This window comes from Aquarana catesbeiana, linkage group LG06, assembly GCF_042186555.1.
Source record: "Aquarana catesbeiana isolate 2022-GZ linkage group LG06, ASM4218655v1, whole genome shotgun sequence".
NCBI classification, from domain to species: domain Eukaryota; kingdom Metazoa; phylum Chordata; class Amphibia; order Anura; family Ranidae; genus Aquarana; species Aquarana catesbeiana.
In genome coordinates this window covers 403,593,707-403,605,817 of record NC_133329.1, presented here as the reverse complement: position 1 = coordinate 403,605,817, position 12,111 = coordinate 403,593,707, and the positions used below count along the sequence as shown (strand labels likewise).

The following is a 12,111-nucleotide window of genomic DNA, read 5'->3' as shown; positions in this document are numbered from 1 at the left end:
TGAAAGCTGAAAATTGGCCTGGGCAGGAAGGGGGGAAAGTGCCCGGTATTGAAGTGGTTAAGAACAAACCGCTATGGGGAATCCCAAGATCAGGAGCTGCAGCTCAAAACCAACAGAAATTCCCAAGGGAAATGATGTCTATTGACTGGTGATCACTGTCCCAAATTCAATAAACCAATATAGTGTATGTAGAACTTGACAGATTAGCTTGAAACAGCAATTTCCACCTGAACATAAAGCGTGTACCTAGGTTAATGGAGAGAGACAATCTTCCTTTCTGTAGCTCCAGCGTTATATAATCCCCACGTTGTCCTTCACCATGAAATAATACTCCATCACTCTGCATGCTCTTGAACTTCAGGGAGATGACATCTTTATATGTGGTCATCAGTTTCTGATTGAACCTGTAGAGGAGCGAGCTTCTGCCATCAAAGTCCGCCACGTCGGATTCTAGAAAAGAGACAAAAAGGCCATTGAGAATCATTCATGTAAGCGAACAAACAAGGTCAATGATAATGCTGCACTCTCCTAACATAGAAATCAGCAACACCTTTATGGACAATATTGTGTCGGGATCGTCTATTTTCCCTGAATCGAATCCCCTGGAGAACCGCCTAACACAAAAACAGGATTTCAAAGGTGGGTGATCTCACAGCAAAACATATGAACACTTTTGTCAAAAGATTGTCTTTATTCCATACCTTTCTAAAAACCGTATATGTCAATCCCAATAATGAAAATATATAAAACAACAACCAGTTACAGAACATTATCCCCACTATGTAGATGCCTAGATAAATATATTTGGATTCATATCACATACTACCAACATGGTGCCCAATGAGAAACTAACTAGGGCTTTTGATCACACTATTTATTGGTGTTAAAACCATATAGCAAAGTCTAAACACGTTTCACCCTTATGGACTTCTTCAGGGGAACAATGGGCTTTATGTTCTTGTAGCACTCAGAAATTCAAGAGTCAGCCCTACCCATGCAAATGGAGTCTAAATCATAATGAAGACAATTGTGGCCACTGTGGAGTTTGCCCCACATCCAATTGTGGCCACTATGGCGTTTGCCCCCACATCCAAGAAAACGCCACAGGCTATGGGGGCACATGTGCTGGCTAAATCCCCTGCTAGGGTGTGTGCATCTAATGCCACACACAGCACAGCTCTGCCCTGCCCTCCACTCTCTGCTCACAGGATTCAATTGCACTTGCTCCCATGGGTGCTGCGGTGTCCTCTGTGAGCAGAGAGAGAGGAGACAGGCACAGCACTGGATCAAGATAGGACTTAGGTAAGTATACGGGGGGGGATGCATTAAAGTGATTGTTTCATTATTATTTTTTTAAATAACAAACATGTAATGGTACTGCACAGAGCAGCCCCGATTGTCTCTTTTTTTTGGGGGGTCCCCCACCGGCGCTTCTGACACCTCCCCCTGTCGAGTGCCCCCAATAGCAAGTCGCTTGCTGTGGAGCTGCGCTCCTGTGAATAGACATTGTTCATTCACACATGGAGCGCAGCTCGGCTCTGCCCCCCCCCCCCCACTCTCTCCTCATTGTATCACTGGCTGTGATTGACAACAGCAAGAGCCAATGGCTCCCACTGCTGTGTGAGCCAATGAGGGAAGAGAGACAGGGGAGAGACGATACTTTCATATACCTCGCTGGATCGAGATGGGGCATGGGTAAGTATTGGGGGGGGGGGGATACTGCACTCAGTAGGTTTTTTACCTTTATGCATACAATGCATGAAGGTAAAAAAAATCTTGAGCCTTTAGAACCACTTTAAGGTAAAAAAAATGTTCAGTCTTTACCACCACTTAAGTTTTTTTTTTTTTTATTGGGCAGCACAGTGACTAAGTGTTAGCACTTTCGTCTAGCAGCACCAGGGTCGCTGATTCCTATCCCAACCACCGCACTACCTGCATGGAGTTTGCATGTTCTCCCTGTGCCTGAATGGGTTTTTTCCGGGTACTTCGGTTTCCTCCCACACTCCAAAGACATGCTGGTAGGTTAATTGTCTCCTGTCTAATTTGGCCCTTGTATGTGTATGTATGAATGTGAGTCACTCTGGGGGGGCGTGACCGGATGTTGGAGTGAGCGGAGGTGTGTGAGGTCTCTCCCTGCTCCATCCCCCGTGGCCATCCTATTCAACTGAGTACAGCGGTACTAAGGGCTTGCAAAGGAAAGCGGGGACTAGCACCATATTATAGCCCCTTGCAAGAGGAGATATTAAGGTGCAAAAAGTGCGATAGAGTACCACAGCCTTGCAACCCCTGACAGCCTTACAACTCCTTACACCCCCTTACAGCTAGCCATGACAAGGAAAAAGGGGGAGGAACAACCGCACCAGGGGAATCCAAGCTCCCAATCCACCCGTTCAGCTAAGGAGAAGGGGAACCAGGTGGCAGCCAAGTTGGAGAGGCATGCACATACTTCTACATAGTCACCAGCCAAAGGTAACCAGCAAACCCAAGCGAAATCTCAGCCAGGAGGCCCTGGGGACAGAAAAAGCCTAGGTCAAATGTCAACGGTACTATCTACTACAAAAACTGTAAGTAAAAAAGGCCCTGAGGGTGACACCCTGGGAAATGTGTCTGAAACTGCTCTTGATTTAAGCGCACCAACTGAAGTAGAACCAAAATTGAAGGATGGATTATACGCAGTTAACGCTTGCAAGGGCTCATTGAGTAGTTTGTGTGATCAGTTAAAGGGCATGAAGGAAGAGTTATCTTCAATGAGACAAGAGCTACAAAAAATGGTGGAGAGGACAACTACTCTAGAGGAGAGGTTAAGCCAGGTTGAGGACAATCTATACCCAATGAAGCAAGAGTTTAAAACAATGCAAGTCCAATTGGGCTTATATAAATCCAAAAAGGACGAAATGGAAAATAGATTGCGCAGGAACAACGTGAGGGTGGTGGGCCTTTCGGAGCGGTGTGAAGGCTCCCACCCCGTAGAGTTCATGGAGAAATGGCTTAGGGAAATATTTGGGACAAAAATCTTTTCGCATCTTTTTGTGATTGAGAGAGCCCATAGAGTGCCCTCTAGAGCTCCAGCATCAGGGGGACACCCCAGACCGGTAATTATGAAAATGCTCAATTACAATGACAAGGTGACTTTGATGCAAAAAGCTAGAGAGATGGGTGACATCTTCCACGATGGAGCTAAGATTTCACTATATCCAGATTGTTCACCGGACTTACAGAAACGTAGGGCGGAATTTACGGGAATTAAGCTCAGCTTAAGGAACCATAAAATTACATACGCATTGCTGTACCCAGCACGTCCACGCATAATGGCCTTAGGGACAACCCACTTTTTTGACTCGGTTGCAGGGTTAACAAAGTGGCTTGAAGATAACAAAAAGAACTTATAGGGTTATAGACTGCAGCTGTTAAATAATTTAAGTTAATTTTGGAAATATGTATTGATTTTTGATATTTTCTTAATAAGGAAATTAAACAAAGGATGCTGCCGGGGGTGGGGGTTGGTGAAAGTCACTAATGAAAGACTGTTTTTGTGAATTTGATAATAAATGGGTCAGGGGGCGGGAGAGGTGGAGGGGACAAGCACTGAAAAATAACAAATCTAAATTACACTCATGCAGGGTTATGGAGAAGTGGTTTGGAATGGTTTGGAAAGAATGATATGGTCACAAGTATTGTCCCTAGGGCTAGCCTAGTTAGGTGTAAGGAGAGGGGGGGGGATAATTTGGGCAGGGGAAAGGAGGAAAATAATATGCAAGGGAGGTGTGGAAGGGAGGTAAAAGGGAGGTGTAGGGGAGGGTTAGGGGAGGATTATATAATAAACTCACGAGGGGGGAAGGACAAATAATAATAGGGTATACATGTATATGGTATTCACATTTGCTAAAAAAACAATATAGAAAGTGAAGGTAGACAGGGAATAGGTTACAAGGGTTTTTTTGTTCTTTTCTGGTTTGACACAACCTTAACACTGTTGTTCACACTGTGTTGTTCTTTTTAGGTAGGGAATCTTGGATTTTTCCTGTTTTTCTTTTTTTTTTTTTTTTCAGAAGCTGCCTAGAACTCTAACTATAGGCTCTTGAAATATTCGGGGGATGGGTGATCCCATTTAAAAAGCTACTGTGTTTTCTGTACTTGAGACCCATGAAGTTGAACTGATATGCCTGCAGGAAACACATCTCACCAATGACACTAAGTCACAATTCCAGAGTAAGAAATTTCAAAATTAATATCATTCAATTCACTCCTCTTATTTTAGGGGGTGAGCATATTGGTAAAGAGAGGAGTGTTATTTTCCTGCAGGGATGTCAGTATAGACGCAGTGGGCTACTATATTTTCTTGAGTTGCTTAATAGAAAATAAACCATATGTGTTAGCAAATGTGTGCATCCCTCCCCCGTTTCAACTGGAGATCCTGTACAGATTATTAGAATTTGTGGAGGATAAGGTAGATACCCCGGTTATAGTGGTGGGGGATTTTAATGCAGTACTATAATAGTCTTGATAGGTTTCCACTAGGGGCTTGGACAGAAAGGGCATCAGAGGGACGTCTAGGCCAATTTCTTGAGGAGATTGGATGGAGCGACTTTTGGAGATCTCGCAATCCAAACAATCGGCAATATTCTTTGTTCTCTGGGTCATACGCTACACTCTCTCGCATAGACATGGCAATAGGCAATAGTGAAGTGCTGCGGCTAATAAAAAAAATAGAGTATTGGCCAAGAGGGGTATCAGACCACTCACCTTTGGTCCTAACTCTAATTCTTCACGACAGATGTACCCATAGAATGTGGACAATAAATCCACTATGGATGGAATTAATGGAGAAACTAGAAGAAATAATTTTGAGATTAAAAGAGTTTGTAGAACTTAACATAGGTACAGCGCCATTGCGTTGTGACGTGGGACACTCTAAAAGCATTCCTCAGGGGGCTCTTGATATTCAACAGGTGGCATAAATAAAGAAGAAATCAAGGGAATGGGAGGAGAATATTAGGAAGGAGGTGATGGAATCTGAGAGACAGTACGTGACAGGTCCAACTCCAGAGAAGCAAGGGATATGGCTCAAGAAGCAGCAGGAATATAAAGTGGCTATCACTAGAAACAACGAAAATAAGCGACTTTTTCAGAGACAAAACTTTTGGAGAAGGAGAAAAAAATGGGTCGTATGCTGGCACTTCTAGCTAAGACCAATTCCCCCTCCTCAGCTATTTCCACGATCAGGACACCAGGTGGTGAAATCTCGTCTGAGCCTGCCGCGATTATAGAAACATTCTCTGAGTTTTACAGGGATCTGTGTAAGTCACGGCAGGGGTCAGATCGGGGAGAAATGGATAGGTTTCTGGGGAACGTTGAATTGCCTGTTCTCTCGGAGAGTGATAGGTATAAGCTGGATTCTCCAATAGCTTTGGAGGAGTTGCAACAAGCAGTAGCTGGTATGTCTAATCAAAAATCCCCTGGTCCAGACGGGTTACCATTGGAGACCTACAAATATTATGGGGAGGTGTTACTCCCAGAGCTTCTAAAGACTTTGAATTGGGCAGCTAAAAAGGGAAGTCTGCCCTCCTCGATGTCAGAAGCTACCATTGTAGTAATACAAAAAGAAGGGAAAGACAAACTTGAAGCATCCTCTTATAGACCAATATCATTATTGTGTTCGGACGTTAAAATTGTGGCAAGGGTATTGGCAACCAGACTGAATAAATGCATTTCAAAACTTGTACACCCGGATCAGTCGGGGTTTATCCCTAACAGGTCTACTAGTATAAATATCAGAAGGGTATATATGAACCTCCAGGCCCTGACAGAGAATACGGGCTCGAGGGCCATCCTGTTCTTGGACACAGCCAAGGCCTTTGACAGCCTCGAGTGGGGGTATCTCTGGTGGGTACTGGAGAGGTTCAGATTTGGCCCCACATTTATAGGATGGTTGAAAACATTATATAATCACCCAAGTGTTAAATTAAAAATTAACAATGAATATTCAGAAAGGTTTCCGCTTGAGAGAATGACGAGACAGGGGTGCCCTTTATCACCCCTGTTGTTCGCCCTGGCGATGGAGCCACTAGCAAGTGTGGTAAGATCATCAACTGGATTGCAGGGATTCCAAAGGAAATGAGGGGAAGAAAGGATAGCACTATATGCAGATGATGCTATTTTTTTTTTGGGAGATACGGAGTCTTCGCTAGATAAAGTAATGCATATAGTGGAGGAGTTTGGTAGGTTTTCGGGCCTAGCTATTAACTGGGAGAAGTCATAGCTTCTACCGGTTGATCCACTTATTAATTCCATCCCAATGGGAATATCCCAGTTAAAAGTAACAGAGAAAATTAAATATCTCGGTATAGTGCTGTCAAACGATCCTAATCAGTATATCAGCGACAATCTAGTCCCACTTCTATTGAAATTTAAACGTAAATGTGATATCGGGAAAAGACTACCTTTATCAGTGGCAGGGCGCGCCAACCTGGTTAAAATGATCTGGATGCCACAGCTGCTGTACCAGCTTCATAATTCTCCAGTCTGGATTGGGGAAAAAATGGTTCCAAAAAATACAGACCCTTTTTAGGGAGTTAATATGGAAAAAAGGCCAGGCCAGGATTAGCTTGCAAATGCTGCAGCAACCAACAAATGAAGGGGGGAATGGCTGTCCCCCATCCGTATAGCTACTACTTGGCAGCTCAACTACAGCAAATGGGGGGAAGCGCTACCCCGGGAGGTGGGGAATGCCAGCGGCAAAATGATGTTACAGGGGAATCCACACAAATCATTAGTGGAAGCATTGGAGGCAGACTCGCTACAAGGTGAGAGCCCAACACCTAAGATGGTCACTAAAATCTGGCAGTCAGTTAAGAGAATTATGGGGTAGAGAGGAGTTACAGAATATTCGCCCATTTGGTACGATAAACATTTGCATGAATTATTGAGGGAAGATCAGGGAATGGGAAAGGCACGGAATAAGCCGGTTGATCCAACTGTATGAGGGTAACATCTTAAAATCGTTTGCAGAGTTGAGACATGAGTACGGGATATAAAAAAAAACATTCTATAGCTACTTACAGATCAGACACGCTTTGGGTAATCAGTTAAGTAACCATCCATTAGAATGGAGGCTTCTCTTCTCCAAAAAATAATTAAGGCAGATATCACCAAAGGTCTTATATCAGAGATATACGTGCAAATAACGGGCAGAATCAACACCCAGGTAGTGTCCTTTAAGAATAAAGAAAGATGGGAAGAGGATGTAGGAGTAATAACTATGGAGCAATGGAAGAGGATCTTAGAATTTGGACCGCTGGTGTCGGTTTCTCCCTCACAAAAAGTACAGTGGAACCTCGGATTACAAGCATAATCCATTCCAGGACTATGCTCGTAATCCGATGTACTCGCATATCAAAGCGAGTTTTCCCATTGAAGTCAATAGAAACGAAAATAATTTGTTCCGCATTGACTTCAATGGGATGCAATACCGCATGCGGCCAGAGGCGGGGGGCGCCGGAGAGCCGCAGAAATGGCTGAAAAGGGCCGAGGGACACTTCGGCAGACCTCGGCAAACCTCAGAAAGACTCCGTTCATGAGCCTTTCCGAGGTTTGCCAAGGTCAGCCGAACTGTCCTCGGGCCTTTCCGTGCATTTCTGAACAGCGCCGATCGGCGACTTTCGGCTCTGTTCGGCTCCGGCGCCCCCCACCTCAGTCGATCAAAGAGTGTTAGCTCTTTGATTGAGTTAGCAGCCTGTTAGCAGCCTGTGTCCACCCAATGCAGCCTGTGTCCACCCAATGCAGCCTGTGTCCACCCAATGCAGCCTTTGTCCACCAATGCAACCTGTCCATGTCCACCCAATGCAGCCAGTGTCCACCCAATGCAGCTAGTGTCCACCCAACGCAGCCAGTGTCCACCCAATGCAGCCAGTGTCCACCCAATGCAGCCTGTGTCCACCAATGCAACCTGCCCATGTCCACCCAATGCAGCCAGTGTCCACCCAATGCAGCCTGTGTCCACCAATGCAACCTGTCCATGTCCACCCAATGCAACCAGTGTCCACCCAATGCAGCTAGTGTCCACCCAACGCAGCCAGTGTCCACCCAATGCAGCCTGTGTCCACCAATGCAACCTGCCCATGTCCACCAAATGCAGCCTGTGTCCAACCAGTGCAGCCTGTATCCAACCAGTGCAGCTTACCTGTGCAGGGGGAGAGGAATTGCCGGCCGGATGATGAGAGTGCAGAGGAACATCACAGCTTTCATTTCAATTGATGTGTTCCCGCTGCTCGCAGTCACATACAACCACACCCCCTGGCTGGGGAACTTTGATAGACGTCACACATCCCCGGATTGGACAGGTGATCTGTCTATCAAAGTCCCAAAAAGGAGGGGCTGTATGTGACAATGAGTGAGGAGAACACACAGCAATTGAAATGAAAGCTGTGATGTTCCTCCACACTCTTATCATCCGGCCGCCTGCTCTCCTCTCTTCCCCTCTGCTATCATGGCTCCCATACAACCCCGGCGCTTCCCCCCACCCCTGCTCCCAGGCAGCCAATAGCTCGCCAGCCCTCAGAATCCACTCGCAAAATGCGAGCAGGCGACTGGAATTTTTTGAGGGCTGCCTATCAGCTACAGTCCTTTGTCAATGCTCATTTGCTAGGAAGGTTAGGTAGCTGGTGCACGTGTGTTGTATTTGTAATCTTCTGTATGTCTTGTATTGTTTTCCTACAATTGTAAAGTAGTTGAATGTGCAGCATTCTGTTTAGTAAAAATCACAGTACTATAGTACAGGGGGGTTTCTGCGTCCTTGCTTTACTGCAAAGTGACCTAAAATAGACGTAGCAAAACATTCCTTTATTACCATCATAAGTGTACGCAGTCTATTGCATTAGGGTGTGCACACCAAAGCTCAAACACACATGCGTGCAAGCGTATGTGTGTATGTATGTACAGTATATGTACTTTACACAGAGAGATATATGTATATATACACACACACACATTTAATAATAAATGTAAAAAAGATTTTAAAATGTATTAAAACATGGACGGTGTCACTAGGGTAGTGTATGGTGTCAGTAGAGAAGTGGACTGTGTCAGTAGGGCAGTGGATGATGTCAGTATTTTTTATGTTTATTCTTTTATTTTGTATTATTGTTTACAATTTTATTATTTTTTTAAAAAGAAATTTAGGAGCCCCGTTCTGAAGCTTTGGTGAAATATCAGCAGGGGGAAACTGTGCCACATGGGGTGATTAGGGTGTGGCCAGGCACACCTGGCACACCCCCTGCGCACACCTATGATTACCATTAGTCTAATTTTCTATAAAAACAAATCAAATCGTATTAAATCAAACGAGAATAATGGTTCTTCATGTACGGTATTCTCCTACATAATCTGACAAGTGAAGCTATTTTCAAATCAAAGGAGACTCTAGCAGAGCCAATCTCCTGACAAGCAAGGGAGAAGAGCCTCAATCTTTGATGTGCGAAGCACTCCGTGGAAATGTCACCAAACGAGGCATCACATAAAACAGAATGATCCGACTCCGTCATCTGCAAGCAGTATATTCTCTTTAATTGAACGACACACTCGTGTTTCTAAGGAAAAACAATTAGAGAGAACTCCATACAGTGTGTTTTCAATCCAGGCCATGACAAGCGTTCCGTCTCTAGAGGGTCCACCTTTGAAATTACAAAGAGAGAAAAAACAAACAAACACTTAGCCACCTGCTTCAATATCCTTAACGGAGGAATCCAGAATTCATTACTGGGGTTGGTGTTCACACACACAGCAAGATTAAAATACCCAGGGGCCCTTGTTTTCTTAGGTTTCATATTTTTCCATCCCTGGTGAGTTTAATTTCTTTTTTTTGTCCTTGCTTTCTGTTGGTTGCACAGAAGAATGTTGTTGTTGGTAGGCGTAAAATGCAAGCACCAGATTTTCTAGATGACAGAGAATGATGTCCCTTAGGTAACTGCATACGTTCTCTGGTGGTCCATCTGGAGATACCAGGCTTGAAGGGCCACCTGCAGCCCCAAAAGATTAGGTTGCTTACAAGGCAGCATATGTTGGCCGTGAATAAGTTACAGGTTTAGTAAGATGAAGAGCATTGGTTAGCTACTTTAGGTTTTTCAACTGATTTCAACAAAAAATAAATATTTATGGTTGCTAATTTTTTTTTTTTTTTTGCATAGTCCTCTGCCATATCTTACCCTGGGATGGATGGATTCTTGAAGTGTCTCATTTTATTTTTCTGGGTAAATGTTAGTGCCTTTTGAAAGTTCCTCTAAATGCAACAACTCTCCAGCTCAGTGCCACCACAATTTACAAGCATCAAGGGCCCCTGGGCAAAGTAAAGCGCTGTGGCCCCTTACCAGGGAGATGGTGAGAAACAGTGGGCGTGGCTAAATTATGCTACATATTGGGTGTGGCTTTTTGTCTGATTTTTGATCTGACGTTAGGGCAAGCCCGAGGACTCACACCCTCCATCTTATCGAGAAAAAAGACACACATAAGTGTAAGTGACAAAATGTGTAGGAGAAAAAATAAATAAATGAATAAGTGGCCGTTTCCTCTGTGCACTGGCTAAGCCCTGAGGCCTGGTAACAAAAAATTGCCCGGACTTGGCCAAAAGGCTTAGCCCTAAAAGGTGTAGTGCAGAAAAAGTTTTGATGCTGTAAAATTGTGCCTTTTGACACCTTGGGGTTCCACAACCAAGTGTTACTAAGAGCACCCCTAGGGCCACCATTCCCAGGGGCCACAGACACCGCAGACTCTCTGCCTTCCCAGCCCATGGCCAGAAAAGGTAGATCCATTCAAACCAGGAGGAACTGGGCCCATCTAGTTTTCCCGGGAGGGAATTACTCCCGTGCCCCAACTACCTGTGGGTAGTGGTTTCTGTTCCAGCCAGTACTAGCCTTCAGAGCCCCCATCATACCAGAAGGGGTACTATACAGCCAACTATAAAGGCTGGAATGACAGTGTAGCACCCCTACTGGACACTAAACAGAACAAATACTGCACCTGATCTAAGCCAAAAGGCCGAAACTTACGGGTTACTGGATGAATTGGAATGGCTTCGCTTGAGCCCAGGGCACCATTTATACAGTGGACAGGCTAGTCCCAAGAATGTTTGAATCCACTGTGGTTGACTGACTCACTACTTCTTTAGGTAAAATAATACTTTCTAAGGTTCATTTTGAACTTTCCTCCTGCTATTTTGAGGTCATGAGCCGCCAACGGCACCTGAAGATTGAACATGACACAACATTTTTAGCACAACCCACCTCAGCACATTAAGGTGCATTGACGTATGTATGTTGCCTTCGTTCCTTGAGGTGCCATTCAAAATGCCTGGCACCACAATGCACAGAAAAGTGACGGCATAAAAAATGGCATCAACCCATGTATTGTGTGTTGTGCTAACCACTTCAGTCCCAGAAGATTTTACCCCTTTCCTGACCAGAGCATTTTTTGTGATTCGGCACTGCATCGATTTAGCTGACAATTGTGCGGTCCTGCGAAGTTGTACCCAAACAAAATTGTTTTTTTCCCACAAATAGAGCTTTCTTTTGGTGGCATTTGATCATCTCTGCGGTTTTTATTTTTTGCGCTATAAACAAAAAAAGAGTGACAATTTTTTAAAAAAAGCAATATTTTTTACTTTTTGCTATAATAAATATCCCCAAAAAATATATAAAAAACAAATTTCTTCCTCAGTTTAGGCCGATACGTATACTTCTACATATTTTTGGTAAAAAAAAATTGCAATGAGCGTATATTGATTGGTTTGCACAAAAGTTATAGTGCCTACAAAATAGGGGATAGATTTATGGCATTTTAATTATTTTTTTTTGTTTTATTAGTAATGGCGGCGATCTGCATTTTTTATCTTGACTGTGACATTATGGCGGACACATCGGACACTTTTGACACTATTTTGGGACCATTGTCATTTATACATGCGATCAGTGCTATAAAAATGCACAATTACTGTATAAATGACACTGGCAGGGAAGGGGTTAAACACTAGGGGGCGATCAAGGGGTTAACAGTGTCCTAGGGAGTGATTCTAACTGTGTGGGGGGGGGGGGGGGGCTACCTAGGACATGACAGCGATCACTG

At 44.2% G+C, this 12,111-nt stretch overlaps 1 protein-coding gene across 2 annotated transcripts in view; it reads right to left on the bottom strand.

Annotated features, from left to right (window-relative positions):
• The window catches only part of LOC141147244 (contactin-associated protein-like 5), a 514,695-nt gene that overhangs the window by 264,915 nt on the left and 237,669 nt on the right, over positions 1-12,111 (bottom strand). For both annotated transcript variants that reach the window (XM_073634437.1, XM_073634436.1), the window contains exon 5: positions 247-450. In XM_073634437.1, the coding sequence (XP_073490538.1) occupies positions 247-450 (204 nt within the window). The remainder of the gene's footprint in view (positions 1-246; positions 451-12,111) is intronic.